This window comes from Ostrinia furnacalis, unplaced genomic scaffold (genome assembly GCF_004193835.3).
Source record: "Ostrinia furnacalis isolate ACB-3 unplaced genomic scaffold, ASM419383v2 OfSCF4102, whole genome shotgun sequence".
Lineage (NCBI taxonomy): Eukaryota > Metazoa > Arthropoda > Insecta > Lepidoptera > Crambidae > Ostrinia > Ostrinia furnacalis.
This window is the reverse complement of record NW_021134341.1, coordinates 869,195-890,306: the sequence shown is the minus strand read 5'-3', so window position 1 is coordinate 890,306 and position 21,112 is coordinate 869,195. Positions and strand designations below refer to the sequence as shown.

Here is a 21,112-nt window from a genome sequence, read left to right as displayed (position 1 = left end):
AAGCAGGACCTACCGTTTGCAAACAACGAGTAAAATTCGATTCGAACTGAACCATACATTGGTTGGATTTCAATATAATTAATTATACCAATTATAGGCTCTTATGCATTTAAGTGTTGTTCCAGCTAGAATAATGACATGAGTTGCTGGACTGGATACTATTATAATCTGCATTGACAATGGCAAGCCTTAGAGCGTTCAGGTTTGCGCATACGCACGCTTCGAAATCTGGTTGCGCGAGAAATCCGAGATTTATACGGCTGCGAACCTTTGCGCTAGATTCCTTGGCCAGTTTCTAAACAATTGTTTATTGCCGTTTGTGTGTGGCCTGTTTTAAAGCGGGTACATGAGGCTGTTGCATTGAAGTTACAAGACGATAGAGAGATAAGCGGATTTATGGATAAGAGCGCGCTTGTCGGCATAATACAGGGTGTAGATAAGGTCTACCTTTGTCTCTACCAAATATCTTGAGATATGAGCTCACGCACGACTTTATACTATCCCTAATAAACGTTTCATGTTCAATTACTATTAAATTAACTCTTCAACGTAACAAAATAATTGTTTCCGTTGTGTTACTTGTTACAACTAAAAAAAGTTCATCAATTAGTATTGTGGTTTTTCAGGTGCATTTATGAACCGGAAAAATTGCAACTAATATTCTGAAAAGAGTGAAAAAACGTGTTTGGTAGTTTTCGTGTCCAAAAGTAATAGAAACATACAAGAGTAAGTTACATGTAGACAAAATTCTGAGAATCACACGTTCCAAATATTTTACATTATGTAGGTTTAGATACAAATGTTTATGTGTCGCTACTTCTGGGTAATAAGTTTATCCTACAATGTCGCCCCATGGTGCCATAAAATTACTTGACGAAGAGTGGACGAATCTCGTGAGGACGTCGTGCAATAAACATAAATTCATTTTGCAAATGACATGTTTTCTTTTTTCTTTATGTTAGTAGCATAATAATATAAACAAATAAATGCTTACTTACTTACTTACTTAGCTTGAAATAGGGTAACTATGGAAAAAGGTTCAGTTCTGATTTTAATCGAAACTTGTCATCATCATTTCAGCCATAGGACGTCCACTGCTGAACATAGACCTCCCCCAACGATTTCCACAATGGCCGGTTGGTGGCTGCCTGTATCCAGCGCCTTCCCGTACCTTTATGAGGTCGTCAGTCCACCTTGTGGATCCTACGCTGCGCTTTCCGGTACGTATCGAAACTTGTAAAAGGTTAAACATAATTATTTAAGATTTCTTTGAAATAAACGACCTATAGTTTGGTAAAATATTATTATGTCTTAACTTTGAAATGGAAAATATCTTAATAAATAAACATTAGGAGAGGGGAACGTGGAAAGCATTAGGGGAGGCCTATGTTCAGCAGTGGACGTCCTATGGCTGAAATGATGATGATGAAATAAACATTTCAGACTAAATAACACGACTCGACTCTAACCAAAGTTTTGTTAATTAAACAAACTAGAAAGGGTAAAACTTTACACTTTTGAGATGAATATTAAAACATGTTACTTTGTCGCTGCTAAAGTTCTGAGGTTCTGACGCGCTAAAAACTTTTACCCCTTTAGCGAGAAAAGCGTGTTGTAATTTGAGTTTTTTTAATTGTTTTTCTTGGATCATTCGGCCATAATCCAGTCAGTTATGGTGGCCTCTATATTGCCACTGCTCTAATAAGGATTTTTTTCATTTGAGTTAATGGACTGTTCTAGTACTTCTAGTTCAGTAATTCAGTAGTCCTAGTCACTATTACTGGTTTCAATTTATTGAGTACAATCGTCTATTTGCCTCTGTAAATTAAAGATGGTCCTACTCCTGCAGGGGAGAACTGGACCTGCCCCCTAGACAAGTGGCAAAACGTGACAGTTGTAATTTTGAAAGGCGCAGTTTTTTTAGGATTCCATACCTCAAAAGGAAAAAATTGAACCCTTAGGATCACTTTGTTTTGTATGAAGTTACTTCACTCCGTGAAGGGATTCGAATTTCAGAGCGATAAAAAAGTACCTCTTGCAATAATTTGAATAGTAATTTGAATTTGAATTTGCCTAGGGCTCAATATGATGAAAGTAACATGCTAAAATAATTAAGAAACTTACGGGTTCTCCAGCATCCTCAAGCAGACTTTGGCCATCGTGCTCAGCGTTTCCGTAGTATTCTCCAGGTCTTGCTGATTATCATTGACGAACTGGCTCGTGGCTTCTGAAAGCACCTTCAGCATCGGCGTGGCTTGTGCGTAGAAGAGCGACATTCTGTTGGCTACGTCAGCGCTTATGTGAGGCTCGTCTCCTGGTGGGAGGTCGGCGTTGATCAGTCCCCCGCGGGACACGCTTCGTCTGTAGTAGCTGAAGTCGTTCTGGATGGCTGGCGTCTTCATCTGGAATGAAGACGTTTGTTATAAGAATTTGATGGCAGTTTCTATTTAAAGGTCAGGAAAACTGTTTAGAGCTTCTGCTGAAATTCAAAGAAGAGATTTGACTTTTATTCTTCAAAGAACGAAATTACCTGTTCTACCTACCTACTACTACTATCTCAATACTAAATCTGATACTACTATTGCTTTTAGAATCTAAAGTTAAGGTCTACTTTAAGACCAAAAGTAAACGAAGAGATTGTTTTAAATTATATTTTATGTGGGACGTTCAGAATGGTAAAGGTTAAAAGCCTGAAGAAACTGTAGAAAAAAAAGGTTTTTTTCATTTGTTTCGTTTCATTTAGGAGTTACAAATATTTCCCCTAACAGAATCAAGCTGACAACGTTTGTGAGATACACACGGTGGTTTTTCCTACAGTAAAAAGCTTTCTCCGAGTCTGGCATTCACCCCCACATCCGTATTACGTTGAAACCTCAAAGGGATTACGTAGGTGCGTCTTAATTTTTCACGAGGGGACAAAATGGCTGTGTTTTCCCTGAAACAAAATCGCATGAGTGGTCGCCATTGTTATGGGAGATCACGTATCGGCGAGCCCTTCCCTTGTACTTGTCGAGGAGACTGATAGAGATAGTGGATTTCCCCTACGCCCCAATTATGGGGGGATACATTACGTATTTACGACATTTCATCCATCCATTAGTCAGCGGATCGTCATTTGTTTGAATCAAGAAAAATATTCTTCATTTGTTTGAATTAAGAAGAGGGACATATTTATTGAAAATCCATGTACAGAAACGGCCCGTAAGGCTGTGCCATCTTATGTAATCGTAAATGCTATTATTCAACAAAAATGTATAGTATTTTAGGCGAGCTACTTAAAATAAAATCGCTCAGTGAACAACAAAAATATTCATCTATCATTATTAACAGTCTATTACTTAGACTGACTGATCTTTTAAACTAATGCCTAGGCGTGAACGTGACCTTAACATAGAAAATTTCTTTATCGCATCTATTGATGAAAAGGCGAGTTTCGATGAGTCAGCTTGACGGAGGTCAGGCCAAGGCCCGCTTTCTATCACAATGCCTTTTGATTCGTACTTCGACGCCTTATAGGACCATTCTGATGACTAATTTAATTGTATTTGATAGCCACCTGGCCTTGTAGTTGTGCAAAGTCAGCTGCTGTTGCCGGTTTGAGTCCTGATGGAGTCTAAATACTTTACAGCTCATGTATTGGGTTTTTGTTTAGGTTGTCTGGATCTGGATGAGAGCTTCCTTTAAATAAGACCGTCAAAATTGTGCCGTTCTTTACTAGGAAGGAGTAATCTATCACGTGCATAATCTTATGATCGAACGTCGAGTCTTTCGTCATCGTAGTGCGCACTCGCTAAAATAATATTTTGTATATCTGAAAGTGTTGTGAATGCTTATACTAAAACGTTTGTTTTTATTTGTATAGAGAACAATAGTGTCTAGACAAACCTAAAAAGGATTTAGGACGCTATTTGGATCAAATATGTAATTGCTCAATAATGAATAATAAATAAATAAAATAAATTATGTATTAAAGTTTTCCAATCCGTTATCTAGTCGTCGTACATGCTTCACAATAATATTTTGCTAATAATAATTGCCAGAAATAATGAGTATTTCTGGCAATTTTCTATTTATCGATAACATTCAAATGTATCCTTCTATTATCTGTATAGGAAAACGTTTGTTGACGACTCAATTTATCCGTCCATTTCTTCGCTTTCCTCATTATTATACAGAGGAATTCAGCCATTTTATTGCAAAACAGCCCTTACAACTGCACAAGATGCTACAGTATTTAGCTTGATGTACTGGACTTTCGCAATCGTTTAATACCAGGATCGATTCAAGCATATCGATCGTGTGAAATATTCAACGCGGGGGAAACACCCTCGTATATTCCTGGAAGAGTTCAAACACTCCAGTATTCCGAATAGAAATGAGGCTTAAATAAACGGGATTAATATTGGAATTGTTGGAATCGAGGGATTTTCCAGAGCGTCCGTTTTGTGTTTGGTATTAGGATTAACTTTATATTTTGATTTGTCTGACGCTTCTTTAATACAACGTGCATTAAGTTTTTATGCATTTATATTTTTCAATGCAATGCATTTATATTTTCAGCGTCAATTAGTGGCTCAATGCTGCTCGTTTAGTAGGTAATACGTCTTGATTGACAGTAGTAGGTTTCAGGTTTGATTCGTGGTTGGGTCCATTCATGTTTCAGAGCTTGGCACTATTTTACAGAAAAACATATCGAAATGTACTCATAGAGCTATGAATAAACAATTGTCTAACTGAAGTGTGTAAAACACGATTTGATTCAATTTTTTGTTTGAATGTTTTGTTTGTTTTCGACAATTAGTCGTACTTACTATAAGTAGTAGAACAATAATAGTAAACAACGTAGGTTTAGGTGTATCTTACGTAGAATTTGATGATCTAATGTCATTCTTCAGTCATCTTGTATATATGTATGTATTTAATAAAAAAAGTATATAAGTAGTATATCCGTTAAGCTAGCACCCATAACACAAGCATTGAGTTGCTTACTTTGGGGCTAGCTGGCGCTGTGTGAAATTGTCCAAAGATTTATTTATTTACTTATTATTATTATTATCTTGAATTTGAAACAATTGGATATTTGTAAACTAATTGTAAAATTCGGTGCTTTAACTGTATTTAAACAAGAGGAAAACTCAAAACAAGACGTGTTAAATTATTTCTTCTGATTAGGTTTTACCTCAATAACGATTATTCGGACTTAGAGGAGATAGAGAGCAATGTAGTGGATCTTTCTGGGTTAGACAGAAATAACAAAAATAGTTTTCCATACATTTTCTTTCCAAACTTTTGTTTATGGAATGATTCTCACCAGAGGACAGTACTGGACAGTCATAAAACTGAATGACCTTTACTGAAGAGGCCAGGTAATCCTCTCAACCACAATACTGGGCGGATATCCACCCGTAACGACGTAATGATACGTTGATGCGACCAAAACGATTGGTTCCGCCGCTAAGCGCACGCGCATGACACGTCAGGGCTGCGATGTTTCCAATTATTTTCCATTGTTATTTAATTATTAATAATTTAGAGTTTCTTATGATTGTATTTGTTGTGGTTGTATAATGAATCCTCGCGTGTTTCTAAGTGATTCACTGTTACAAGTCGACTCTATGCGGTATGCAGAAGCTATCAAAACGGCAGCTGAACCGGAGGTTTAGGCTCTGTGTTCAACTAATCCTCTGTGGGTCATCTGCCGCAATCTCAAATGGTGATGATCAGTCTTGTATTTTACTTGACTTTTAATATAAAAATCGCGTCTTGAGACATGTGTCTCACCTTTAGACCTTTTTTCAAAATAAAAAAGATTTCCTCTCTATTTCTCAGTTCATGTAGTCTTTACTGATTACTTACATCAGGCCTGAACTAGACCAGTTAATCTTTCCTTGGAACTTACTTTGTGTTCGTCAAACTTGAGCACGAACTCCAGGATCTCAGCGAACTGCTTGACGAGCGCCTGCTGCTGCTCCAAGTGTTGAGTCGGACTCATCGCCCCTCCTACGAGCGATCCGAGCAACCGTGGCACCACCTGATGGCGAGAAATGAAGTTTTCATTAAACAAGGAAAAAAATTGAAAAGATTTCCGAATTGATTTTTTTAGGATCCCTTCCTAAAAAAATCAACTACAGGAGTAATAGAAGCGGTTGCTGGCAATTTCCTTTTGAAGATTGTTTACATTTTTATCTTTTGTTACACTTTTTTACGTTTACTTTACACGCTTGCTTTAAAGCTATTATTTCCTTTCTTCTTCGTATGATCTTATTTATTTTAATTTTAGTGTTCACTGTATTCCTGACAAATATCTATCTATCTATATAAATAAAAATGAATTGATGTTCGTTAGTCTGATTAAAACTCGAGAACGGCTGGGCCGATTGAGCTGATTTTGGTTTTAAAATGTTTGTCGTAGTCCAGGGTAGCTCCGGTAGGTCTAAACGGTGAGCAAATACGCGCGCGATATTGTTTTTGTGACAGACAAAATTCCACGCGGGCGAAGCCGCGGGCGGAAAGCTAGTCTATACTTATAATAAATCTGTAGAGAGGTCAATTCTGTACATGAAATATATTTTCAAAATAACTATCAGGGGGTGATTAGTGAACGATACTGACGCCAAAAATGCAATCAGTAAAATTTTTGTCTGTCTGTCCGTCTGTATGTTCCTTATAGAAACAAAAACTACTCGACGGATTTTAACGAAACTTAGTACAATTATTCTTCATACTCTTGGGCAGGTTATAGTATACTTAGGAATTCCCACGGGAACAGGAATTAGCGGGAAAATCCTTTTGTATGAAAAATCTAAACCGCTTACTTAAGTTAGACGCTTGAAATTACTGCAGGCGACACTGTTAAAAACAAATTACGCAGGCAATCGATCCTCCCTATAAATATCAAGAAAACTGTGTTCATATCGCGTAGCCATTGTTTCCAGTATAATGGATCTATTGGTGCAGGGGATAAAGGGTCCCTGAAGGGCAGATCGAAAATATCCGAAGGTTCAAGGCTATTAACAGCATATTTACAACGCAATCTGTTCGCGAACGTGTAGTACACGGATGAGAGCACATCAAGCTAACACTGGAGAATCTTAACTAGTTGTAATACGTTCTATTTTGGATCAAAATGTTTAGTTTGCATAGACTGTACGTCATCGAAGTTTTAAACGCAGGAAATATGATGGCAACATAAATATTCATGGGTTTACGTTCTATGAACGATGATTGACTCAATACGGGTACCAGGAATTTTGCTAGTAGCAATTTGCTTTTTAACACATCATAAGTGAGATTAATTTGGTATGTAACTTTATAAAAAGCGGATGTATGTTTCGGCATTTATTTACTGACTAGCTTTCCGCCCGCGGCTTCGCCCGCGTGGAATTTTGTCTGTCACAGAAAAACTTTATCGCGCGCGTCCCTGTTTCAAAAACCGGGATAAAAACTATCCTATGTTCTTTCCCGGGACTCAAACTATCTCTATGCCAAATTTCATCAAAATCGGTTGCGAGGTTTAAGCGGGAAAGCGTAACAGACAGACAGACAGACAGACAGACAGAGTTACTTTCGCATTTATAATATTAGTTGGGATGCTAAGAATTAATGAAAAAATAAAAAATAGATGTAAATACATTCATTCACTTTCATTAAAATTCTTCCTCATAAACTTTATGAAAGCACGTGTCAATAAAACCCAGAAATTGACATGTGCAGCCGCGCGAAATAAACTGGAAATCTAGTTCGGAGTGGATTTTTCCAATATTCATTGAGGAAAGAAATGGAATCGATCAACCAGAGCCAATCTAGCTGGAATGTAAGCGGTTACAAACAAAATGAATAAACCTAGCTTTGTAAAGTGTACTTCTGCGACATATTTTCAATTTAATTAGGGATAAAGTTTTAGACCTTTAATAAACGTTCTGGTTCAGTGCTGAAAGAGTGAAATGGAATGTAAAATCACTTTTAGCAGGTGTTTGATAAGGCTTGGCTTATTTACACTGCAGGATTGAATAAACCAATTCCTAGATAGCAGATTAAATGCTTTGGATGGAGAGCACGTCAAGCCGATGTGTGTTCAATTGTTTTCCACACACACATTTGAAAAAAGTAATATGGTACGAGTATAGGTAAAAAAAATAATGAGAAAAATATACCACGAAACGTACGAGCATGAATATTTTGCCATCGCAAATATTGACGGTGACATCGTACGATTTTTCAGAGCTGACGTGATGGTATCAAACTACAAGGATATCAGATAACAAGTCAAACAGAAATGTACAATTTCAGAACAATGTTCGTATCGTGCTATGCAGTTGCTAACAACAGACATGTATGATAAATGTCNTAAAAATGTTTGAAACACTGAACATTGTTTTGATGAAAACTATTCTGGGAACATTTTAAGCAATGTCTGTAATCCGAGTGCATGATCTAGACAAAGAAATAAAAGAGTTCTCTACAAAATTCTTCTTTAAACATTTTTATGAATCATGCGTGACCCAAAACTGTATCTATTTTGAATTCGAAAAGCTTTAGTAAACAGAAAGTAAGCAATTTAACTCATTAACGCTAAAATTAAAGACATCCACTGCTGGACAAAGGGCTCCCCCAAGGATTTTCACAACGGCCGGTCCTGCACCGCTTGCAAGATTTGCCAGATTGCGTCGGCAAAGATTTGCCTCGATAGGTATGCACACTATGCATGGTATCTTAATTTTTTTAAAATTCTTATGATATTACAAATATTAAACTATCAAAAGTACCTACTTTTGCTCTTATATTATATGCAAAGTACCTAATGCAAACTCAAACTTTTTCCTAATAAATTAAAACTATTCTGGAAGATGGTAGAATAACTTTGTCAATGTCACAGCCCGCGTGCCGAAAAGTCATCCACGTAGACCGAATTCATCGTCCATCGATCGATCGACACGCTAGGCTCAGGAGACAACCAAAGGTTGTCTGGGGTCAATTAAGAATTAGAGATACTGAACACGGCACGGCAATTAGCAATTACGTGCACCTAGCATTTATCTGTTTAGACGAGCATTTCATATAGGATGAAAGAAGGAATTTGACAATCTCCTGAACAGACAGCATTCAAACTATTCCAGTAGAGTTTTGGCCTGGATTTCCATAGTAAAACAGTACTCCATGAAAACGTATTTTTGAAGCGTTTAAATACTAATTCATATACCGAATTCGCTTACATTTACTACGTACAAAAAAATCAGTGATCTTCAAGTATAGGAATGTAATACTTGAGCAGTGAAAAAAACGCACTCTGATTTCAGTCTGGAAAACTCCTAATGATATGGGTAGGGCCGAGTTTGGGTATGTTCTACTAAGGTCAGGTTTTCTTTACTTCATCTTTTAATTTCTATACACCCTGTATAGAACAGCCGGTCGTACGCGACCTATGACTTACGTATGATAAAACAATGAGACATTCGGACGTCGCATCGGCATCACGGCTGTTGGTGAAAATCGAGGCCAAGTTAACGTTGAACAATGCCAGGAAGCGATTGTTATTTGGACGATTAGCTCCAAGTTGCATCGCGTTTGATCGAGTTTAACGCAATTAATAGGCTAATTAATTTTCTTGATGCGTAGTTAACTAAACCAATTGTCAAATTTTGTTACTATACTAAGGATGAGTTGCACCACCTAAGTTTAACAGTAACTATAACGATAACCGGCGTGTTTTGTATGGAGTTTCTGACGTTTGTTAAAGTTAAAGTAAGATGCAATCCAGCCTAAGACTGGTCTAACCATCGGTTATGGTTATAGTCCTGGTTAAAAAATAAGGTGGTGCGACGCATCCTAAAAATCAAACTACATAACTATCAAGTCATCGAATTTGACAGTTAGTTGTTTTAACTATGGATTACAAATCTGGGCCGGGTAAAGTAAGTGCTGAATGCAACGTGATTTGTTTAAACAGCAGAGTAGACGATTGCTTATCATGCATTTTATCGCCGACTTATCAGAAATCATTATCATTGACTTTGACACGTGAATGAAAATGGAAATGTTAGCTGAAGCGTTCGTGGTTTGCCTTCTAGCAAGGAGTTTTTTAGTTTGGTCTTGCCAGAGTGCAGACGCGTAGGTACGATATTTACGATACGATAATGGATAACATCACCTAGGTAATCAAAGTGGACTTCTTATCCATGGGTGATTAGGACACCAAAGTGTCGCTTGGGACTCCAAGCGACCTTTGATCACCTAGGTGCTCAAACCCAGGTGATCAAAGTGGAATAGACCAAAAATGTAATGAAACATTATAACCTAGTGCTTGTTACGTGATGATGAATACCTATTAAAGATTTATCTTGACGCCATTTTCACAGTTAAATTTTAATCAGTTTCGTTGATACTTCGGGGTCTCAAACAATGAACGAACTTATTATGTAAACAAACAGTAAGTACTTGTGGCTGTATAGCAACATTATTAATTATGATTATTACAAACAAATAGGGACTCATTGCGTTACTTATAGCAGGAAGGAAAATTAGGAGCAGTTGCGCATAACGTACAGTAGCCAGCACATCAGATTATTAGTTTTTGTTGCATAATATCACCTATTGCAACTGCACAAGATGCAAGTCTTTAGTTAGGTGTCGACGTTTCCTGCCCTGAGTAAATAGTAGGGAATTTAGTGCAATGATTTGTATGGAGACCCCTCCACTTTGGTATAGAAGGCTCATTTTTGCAACAGTGGTTCTTTGGGTGCTCCTGAGTGGATTTCCGTCGGTAGACATCGGGAGCCCCCCCTGTGATAGCAGGGGGAGGGGGGGCAAGTTTTCTTCCGCCGCGCTTCACTTTAAGGCCCATATCTTCAAAACTATGGGTATTAGGCCAAGTGTGGTATCATTTTCGGATAATTAAAGGATGGCGAATTCATTTCTAGAACAAACTTTTTGCCTTTTCATACAAAAAAATAGAAATATTGAGTCAAATTCACAAAACCAAAAAATATTTTTTTAAATAAACGTCGTTTACTTTTAAACCACTGGAGATAATCTAATAAAAAAAATATGACCTGAAAGCTACATTTATCAGGATTATAAACATATAACATTGTATGGTACTTTTTTCGCAAAAAGTGGGTGAAAAAATTTTTTTCTTCAGGACACAGCGGGCGAATTTTATTGCGCATCGGAAAAAAATATTTATTTTATCCATGAATTCATACTATTTGGTTCATAAGCAAGCAAGGATTATTATTTTAGAATTTATTTAGAGTTGCTGGCACATCAATTTACCATAATTTGTATTTTTTCGTCAATTGATTTTGAACTCTATGTGTGAGACATAAGGTTGAAAATAGCTTAAATACATTTTAATATTGAAAATATCATAAAAAGAAAGCACTAAATAAAGAACTTTAATTTGTCTAAACGTCTTAATGATTATTATTATTTTAATAATTAACACTTTTATTTCTACATACTATTGTACCAGTGATTTAACGGAAAGGTAAGTGTGAGGAAAATGAGGTTTCACAATCATAGTACGAGAGATATTTTTAGCACAAAGGTTACGGGTGTGACCGTTTTAGTTGTTTTTTTCAGACAGCACCAGTTTCTGCACTACTTCTTGCACTTACATCTCACCATTTCCAGGCAAGCCTCGGCAGCTACGGGCAAACCGGTCCATGTAGGCTCCATCTTGCTATCGACTCTGGTCCACCCCCAAGCCAACCAGTCGGGTAAAGGGAAGACTCGAGTCGGTTGCTTGCACCTGATCCTATACGCGAATCCCTTGATATACTGCCAGTAGCCAAGGCTGATACAAAGCTGCTGCTGCTGTCTGGGTTCTCTTATGTAGGGCCTAAGCTAAGCTAGGTCTAAGCGTAGTCCACAGCGACCCATTAGGATCCATATGCTCCATTTTTTTATTCCCTATCATCAAAAAAAATCCTATCTATTAGGTGNGCTACTGCATCTTTGAGCTATCAGTAAACCAGATTAGGCTGTTCTGTTGGGATTTTGGTGCTCTTTTCTAGTCGTCCCTTGTTCAAGATCTATCCACTTACTTATTAGATCAATCCAAGGGGTTCGCGTATAGGATTAGTTGCAAGCAACCGACTCAGTCTTCCCTTTACCCGACTGGTTGGGGGTGGACCAGAGCCGATAGCAATATGGAGCCTACATGGACCGGTTTGCCCGTAGCTGCCGAGGCTTGTCTGGAAATGGTGAGATGTAAGTGCAAGAAGTAGTGCAGAAACTGGTGCTGTCTGAAAAAAACAACTAAAACGGTCACACCCGTAACCTTTGTGCTAAAAATATCTCCCGTACTATGATTGTGAAACCTCATTTTCCTCACACTTACCTTTCCGTTAAATCACTGGTACAATAGTATGTAGAAATAAAAGTGTTAATTAAAATAACAATAATCATTAAGACGTTTAGACAAATTAAAGTTCTTTATTTAGTGCTTTCTTCTTATGATATTTTCAATATTAAAATGTATTTAAGCTATTTTCAACCTTATGTTTCACACATAGAGTTCAAAATCAATTGACGAAAAAATACAAATTATGGTAGATTGATGTGCCAGCAACTCTAAATAAATTCTAAAATAATAATCCTTGCTTGCTTATGAACCAAATAGAATGAATTCATGGATAAAATAAAATTTTTTTTCCGATGCGCAATAAAATTCGCCCGCTGTGTCCTGAAGAAAAAATTTTTTTCACCCACTTTTTGCGAAAAAAGTACCATACAATGTTATATGTTTATAATCCTGATAAATGTAGCTTTCAGGTCATATTTTTTTTATTAGATTATCTCTAGTGGTTTAAAAGTAAACGACGTTTATTTAAAAAAATACTTTTTGCTTTTTGTGAATTTTACTCAATATTTCTATTTTTTTGTATGAAAAGGCAAAAAAATTGTTCTAGAAATGAATTCGTCATCCTTTAATTATCCGAAAATGATACCACACTTGCCCTAATACCCATAGTTTTGAAGATATGGGCCTTAAAGTGAAGCGCGGCGGAAGGAAACTTGTCCCCCCTCCCCCTGCTACCACAGGGGGGGCTCCCGATGTCTACCGACGGAAATCCACTTAGGAGCACCCAAAGAACCACTGTTGCAAAAATGAGCCTTCTATACCAAAGTGGAGGGGTTCTTGCACTAAATTCCCTACTAAAAAATATAAATGCCATGAAGTAATTGGATTACGAAACAACTGAAAACAAAACGATATAGGTAATTAGCGATATTTTTGATATAAGGAAAATTAATTATGGGAAAAATTGACCTAATTAATAATTCCACAATTAAATTGTACAAAACATTGAATTTCTCACTTATTTATAGCGATTTTTACTCAAAATTGCGTAAATTCAAATCAAATGGGATTCCCAGTGATGCGGATATGCATCTCCACTCAAAATTTTTCAATATCGTTTCCCCAGCAGTACTAGAACCTGCAAAAGCTGAAGAGTCTGTAATTGGAATTCCACCAATCACAATTCTATTAACTTTAGTTACTCAAGTTTTGAAACTAGTTTTTAGCTTTGTTTCTTAACACAGGAAAGTCTTAAGAATACGGAAAACGTGTTAAAGAAGTATTATGCCAGTTTAACATATTAATTGCGGTGATTCAGTGTCCATGAATCACAATGGGGCGAGACCGTCTCGAATCCTTAATTTTTTAAGCGCACACTCACCATTCGACGAAGGATAATTCTGGGATACGTTCCGATGATGTAACGTAACGTAAATAGGCCACGATTTAATACGGAATATGTCTGTAGTGTTGTTGAAGAGCACATCAACGTAAACGCTGGGGTTTCTTAAGAAGACGTAATAGGGGTGATATTGCAGTGAACGTGTATAGTCTCATGTGCTGTAGACAGTGCCATTCTTCAAACAAAAGTACAGTTATCAAAATAATAGTAGTGACATAGTCAACCAAATGCGGAGTTGTTTATTTTTAGTGACAATAGCATCATCAACGGTCGTTTATAAAGTTGGCAACGCGGGAGAGCTTGTAATTATGGGTTATTAATAACTATCAGAGATTGGGATAAATTGAAAGGTAAGTGCTACTTTATGAGTCTTTTCCCCCTCTTGATAATATTAATGTCTGAAAGATAAATCTATTAGGACCTTTTTTCAGAATAACTACAATTTTTGTTTACAGTTGCATGCAGTTGTACACGTTTAATTATTACGCTTCTCTATTTAAGTCATAACTGATGGCGACTGGAATAACTAGATTTTCTAACAAAGTCTTGTCCTTTATGTCTGGTTCATAGTTTTCCAAGTAAAGAATTAAAATCAGTGGAATAAAAACTTATAACTTATTACCATAACATCGCGTTAAGTCCGCTATTAAGTTGACAGCTAATCTAAATACGTATAGGAAGTTAGGAACTGACTTAATTCATCAACCTTATCATTTAAATTTAATAAGTGCCACTTTTAAACACGCAACGGCTGAAAAGAAGCAGTGATAAAAGAAAGAAAAAAACCTGCCACTTTCAACGCAAATTATGTGACCGTACATAAGCCACAAAACGTACGAAAAACGGTGGTGCATTCAAGCATGCATGCAGATTGTAGATGCAGGGCACTGATTTATTTAGTGCGGAGCAGTAAAATGCAAACGACCTGATATACCGCCAAGTAGGTACTTATTAACTGCAGGGTCATTCCATCGTTTCGGGTGTTACGTTCGTACACACATATTCAACAATTTCATGTATTTTGAAATAGTATTTTAATAATGTTAGTGCCTTAATCTGTCCGTTTTTAGTTGTTTCATCTTAATAATAAAGTTTGTACAGCTTAGAATGTAGGATAACGAAAATATGAGTCGAAAAGTGTGCGTTTCGGGCGTTACGAGATTTTGCCTCTATGTCCTGACTGTTGTTGCATTTACTCGAAATTTAGCGAATTTTCTTAAGGAATCATACCTAAAACTTACAGTACTTCNAACAACTGACTTTTATTGATGCCCACAGAGTAGATAGAAGTTACAAGCTTTCGAAAAAGGCGAGAATTTTACCATAGAGTACAAACATACACAGAATAAAACTAATATTTTAACAGTCTGTAATTGGAATTCCACCAATCACAATTCTATTAAATTAATTAACTATAGTTACTCAAGTTTTGAAACTAGTTTTTAGCTTTGTTTCTTAACACAGGAAAGTCTTAAGAATACGGAAAACGTGTTAAAGAAGTATTATGCCAGTTTAACATATTAATTGCGGTGATTCAGTGTCCATGAATCACAATGGGGCGAGACCGTCTCGAATCCTTAACTTTTTTAAGCGCACACTCACCATTCGACGAAGGATAATTCTGGGATACGTTCCGATGATGTAACGTAACGTAAATAGGCCACGATTTTATACGGACTATGTCTGTAGTGTTGTTGAAGAGCACATCAACGTAAACGCTGGGGTTTCTTATGAAGACGTAATAGGGGTGATATTGCAACGTGTATAGTCTCATGTGCTGTAGACAGTGCCATTCTTCAAACAAAAGTACAGTTATCAAAATAATAGTAGTGACATAGTCAACCAAATGCTGAGTTGTTTATTTTTAGTGACAATAGCATCATTAACGGTCGTTTATAAAGTTGACAACGCGGGAGAGCTTGTAATTATGGGTTATTAATAACTATCAGAGATTGGGATAAATTGAAAGGTAAGTGCTACTTTATGAGTCTTTTCACCTTTTTTTTGATAATATTAATGTGTGAAAGATAAATCTATTTGGCCCTTTTTCAGATTAACTACAATTTTTGTTTACAGTTGCAGTTGTACACGTGTAATTATTACGTCTATCTATTTAAGTCATAACTGATGGATGACATGGAAAAACTAGTCTTTAATATTTTCTGTCAAAGTTCTGTTTCATAATTTTCCGAGTAAAGAATTTAGAATCAGGCGAATAAAAACTTATTAGCATAATATCGCGTTAAGTCAGCTATTAAGTTGACAGCTAATCTAAATATGTAATAGGAAGTTAGGAACTGACTTAATTCATCAACCTTATCATTTTAAATTTAATAAGTGCCACTTTTAGACACGCAATGGCTGAAAAGAAGCAATGAAAAAAGAAAGAAAAAAACGTGCCACTTTCAACGCAAATTATGTGACCGTACATAAGCCACATAAAGTACGAAAAACGGTGGTGCATTCAAGCATGCATGCAGATTGTAGACGCAGGGCACTGATTTATTTAGTGCGGAGCAGTAAAATGCAAACGACCTGATATACCGCCAACTACTTATTAACTACACTAAAATAACTATGTGGGGTTAATTCTGAGAAAAAAAAATTCAAGTTTATTCGAGCCAGCAATTGACATGACCCTAGAAAAGCATTGATGATTCCTCTATATTGATATCGAAACTGAGGAGTATTTTTGGAGGATAAGAATCTGTATTTTTCCAAATACATTTCTTAGTACATAGTCGACTTATCCTTTTTCTTCTTACCTACATACAATACGAGATATCGCTTCTGTACCAAATGTTTTAATAGTACAATAGACTTTTAATCCTTCAACGCGAAAAGTTTAAATTCGTATGTTGTTTGACATACTTTGTTGATCTGTCCCTTTTTCATTTCTTTCAAAATTAAAGAGATAGTTTAGCATCTCGTTCTAAAGTGTACAGAGAATCGGGCCCAACGTACAATTAAGACATCGACACCCGGCCTTTAATTAAATTAACGCCAGTTACAGCCCAATTGCGAGATTTGTGCTGTAAATTCGAGCAGATGTTGGCTACTCGGGCGTGCGGGTGTCATCCCAACACTATTTATAGCTTGTTCGATTCAACCTTACTGCGTAGGGATGTGCGATTTTTATGTAGGTACAGCAGCGTAATATAGTTCGTGACACCCAAAGTGGTCAAAAAGTTAAAAACACAACCTTATTCTAATCGTAACAAAGACGTGTTGCGAACTTTTTGGCTACTTTGGGTGTCATGAACTATTTGACGGTTATTTACAGACGACGGTTTATTACAGACGACGGGCACATCAACTGTGGTATCATCATAATACCTACCTACATAGTTTTGATAAGAGCGATATTGCGACGATGGTGTAGCCTAATGTGCTGTGGCTGTATGTACTCTTTTCCGATAATTATCTAGGATCGCAATGTGCACTCTTGTTACAAGACGATTTTTAATTGTATTATTTGTTGAAAGCTGAAAATCTGTACGCTTTTCGTTTTGTTCTGAAACTTGCGAGAATCTAGAGATGCTACTGATCGATTCCCTTTGAATCTTCTGAGATTGACTTATCAATCGATTCAGATTGGTTCATCCTTACACCGCAGAAGACACCGCTTTGGCAGTTAAGTAATTGGATTGCGGTTCAGCGGTTATCTTTACAGTCTAGAACAAGTTTATCGATTCACCCAGTTCATTCTTCATTTTTCATTGTTCATTTGACTTGGTTGTGCCAAGGCTGCTGTTGAACGTTTAATGGAGTCTCTTTGTTTTATGCATTGAATTTTGAACCTTAGGTATGATAAGTGGTTCCCAATCTTTTCTCCATGGAACATTTTGATTTATTTGTTGCTAGCAGGAACTAGTCCGTCCTTGTCACTTTCTTCTCGGCTTTAACTTTTTGTAATTTAGATTTGTTTGTTGATCTCATTTTGATTGTTGGTAGAATTTTTCAACATTACTTCAGTTAATTAATATGACTGGTGGTTCATGAAAATACGACTACAACACCAGCTGTGGTTGCGGTTTCGAATCTCTCAGGGGACAAATGTTTATGTAATGAATGAGTACAAGTAGCTATAATTTATTGTTTGATGAACACATATTATCTATTTGAGTATGTTTATCCGTTATCATCGTTGCTATACTTCAACTGTAGTCTTTTTCATGCAAGAACGAGATAATACAACAAACACAACCGAATTGAGAACCTCCTCCTTTTTTAAGTCAGTTCAAGAAAGCAATGTACACAAAGCAAAGAAGTGGGTATATTTAGTTCCATAAAGACAGACCGCGGTTGAAGTTAACTGCTGCAAGATAAATAAACCAGTACATTTGTTTGGTGTTTTGGTACAGAATCCGTTTTCCGCATTGAGTTTAGAGTTTTGTGTATATTTTGGATAGGCGTGAAGTTTCTTCTTATAGCCGAGGCCTTGGTGGTATTTTAAACACTTGATTAGCACGGCAACACCATTGAGTGCCAGTTGCAATATAAAACTCATTAATCATTTCGTTCACGCCAAGAAAACTGCGGAGTATCTCAGTTATTATAATATGTACAAGATGGTAATTACACCGGTAGTCAGTGTTAATAGAGCATGATAATGTAAAAGAAAACAATTTCGCGTGGCGTTGATGATTTGAAAAACCACTTAAGAATAATAATACAATATTATTTGTGCGAAATCATTCAATAAAAATGTGGAATTTCCTATCCTTGTTCTGTTTTTTCCACATTAGTTAGTTACAGTTGACGCGACTCCGGCGCAGCAGAAAGCATGCTTTCTTGTGAAGTGCAACGGACTGCATGCCCCATTAATTCTGGTTCCACACTGCGGACATCTGCATCGGTGCTGGCACGTGATTTACAGTACGTGGGATGTGTACTAAGATGTACAACTTGAGAAAGAGATCTACTTGTGAATGCATCGTGCTGCAGCATCGACTCCACTATCTAAATGTTAGTCATCGGTCTCCTTTCTCGATTGTGGAATTGTACGATCAAAATCGTTTAATATTCTTTACAGCACTCACGTCCGAAACATAACTTCTGGAGACAATTTCGGCTGGTACTTACTGCAAAGTTACCACACGAATTTCAGATAAATAAATGAAATAAATAAGTGTTGTTGTTGTGCAAATCCTTGGGGAAGGCCTTTGTCCAGCAGAGGACGTCATTTGGCTGAAACGAACGAACGAAAATAAATAAATAGCGTCTTTGTTTGAAGTTTTGAGAATGTTTACCCCTAGTAGAAATGCGTAGCGTGCTAGTAACATAAACGCACAATGGGGATGTATTTTTGAAGCATCCGAACTCCATCCAAGTGCCTAACGTAGTTGTACAAATTGTATTGTAATATCCTAAACCAGTGGTTCTTAACCGGTGGTCCGCGGACCACTGGTGGTCCCTGGAGGCATTCCAAGTGGTCCGCGAAGACATCGTAATAAACAAGTGACGTGACGTGATGACTTCAACTCGAATTTCTTCCGCCGCCCCGGGTGCCACTCATCAGGGGGTGACAACAGTCGCGCAGATTAGTACCCACTCACTCGGTAACCCAAAAATCATGGGGGGCACCAGACCATTCTGGGGTGTCTTACCTCCCCGCTATATGTATAACCAACTTACTTACGACGGGGTGGGGGGTGCTACGCCGCCACTGTGTGTGGTCCCTGACAAGAAAGAAATTATTAGGTAAAATGGTCCCTCATGACTTAAAGGTTAAGAACCACTGTCCTAAACGATTGACACCTACAGGTTCTTGTGAGAAATCGGATTCGAATACTTTAGAAACATTTCCAGTGTTCTTTTCTTTCAGGAGTATCTCCCGTTCAGAATTTGCAGTCGATCGATGATCAATTATTAAGCTCTTATGATCTTATCTCAATTGGGTCGTCGAGTCGTCAAGTTTCAATCGCAAGAAAAGTCACGGGCGGTCGCTGCCAGTTAATACATTTTAATTTATTCATTGTTGTTTCTACGGCAGTATAATTCAAACGGCTCTACAGTTAGATTGAATAATGGGATCGTATTGCTTAGGTTTTATTGCCATGCTAACAGGCTGCTACGGCCGATGCCTTGTAGACATTGTGTGAAAGCTTGTTATGCAGTCTCAAACCTCAGGATAAATAATGCTACGTTCGATGGACCGATGACCTCAAGATAGCTGACAGCCAATGGGTTCAAGTTCCGTCGTTTGAGAAGACCTATGTTCAGTAGTGGATGTCCTGTGGTTGAAATGATGATGGGTTCAAAAAGTAGAGCATTTTGATCTTTGGCGTGAAATAATGAGTTACGAGTGGTAATTTATTTATCAGATCCAAACTAAAACCTCGTTGTTTCGAATTAGTGCTGTAACTAAAGTACAAATCAAAATTATCTTTATTTGTTTAGACTAATTAAATTACTACTTGCAAATCGTCAAATTCTCTTAAGGAGCCTATACATGTCTCATTCTTTTTTTGCCCTACCAGCGCTTCGAGACAAACATTTGGCAAGTGCTGAGAAGAAATGGAAGGTCGCAGAAATTATTAGTTCTGATGATCTGGTGGTCATCTTTCAAGACTTCAGTTATAGCAGTTGTACCATGCGCATAAAAGGCTAGCTATATTCGTATTCGTTCGTGTTGTTTCGCATAAAATAAGCGTATCTGGAAACGTAATTATTTTTCACACCCTATTTCCATTATTTCGCGCAATGAAACATGTGGCGGTAACGAGTCATAACTTCATATAAAGGTTTAATATTCTAATTTGCTTGGTTCTGTTGTGTTTTACGTTATTATACATAATGTATGGCATCCGAGGTTTAACCACAACCCGACATATACGTAGCATCGACCCACAAACCATGTAGGATTAATAAATTAAATTCCATCGTTAAAGGGGTGATGCGAGTTACGCACGATTATAATTTACAACATCATGGTTTTAGTATAAATTGGACGTTAATTGTAATAATTTTAAAAAGATTAACGAAAGGAGGATTTAGATAAGCCATGTGTCACATCAAATTGTTGTTTATCTTTGGTTAATCCATGTAATTTTTCCAAATGTTTACCTACTAAGATTTTGTGTAATAATGACACAAGTGTCTGGTGAAGAACAATATGGCTTAGGTAGTTGATACATGGTTACCTTAAAATTAAAGTTCAAAGCAAATTCGTCGTATTTTAATTAACTTTAAGGTACATATTCGGATACGGTGGCACGTCCTTATCCGTACACCCACTGGGCACTACACCTACGGCTTAGACGATGTTATTGAAAGCACACAATGGCACTGCCATCACTGTGATGCATCTCGCACGTCAATGAGTAAATTGCCGTCTTCAATAAATTAATTAAAACGTAGGTGCCTATTTAAGTTTCGATTTTCGAAGATTGGCCTATAGTGCC

General features: G+C 37.1%; 1 protein-coding gene across 1 annotated transcript in view; it reads right to left on the bottom strand.

Moving 5' to 3' along the window:
- Positions 1 to 2,104: 2,104 nt before the first annotated feature.
- Positions 2,105 to 21,112, bottom strand: part of LOC114358712 (protein FAM49A) — a 34,005-nt gene continuing 14,997 nt past the window's right edge. The window contains exons 2-3 of the mRNA XM_028312745.1: positions 5,900 to 6,031; positions 2,105 to 2,402 (exon numbers count right to left, since the gene is read on the bottom strand). Coding sequence (XP_028168546.1) covers positions 2,121 to 2,402; positions 5,900 to 6,031 — 414 coding nt within the window. The 3' untranslated portion in view covers positions 2,105 to 2,120. The remainder of the gene's footprint in view (positions 2,403 to 5,899; positions 6,032 to 21,112) is intronic.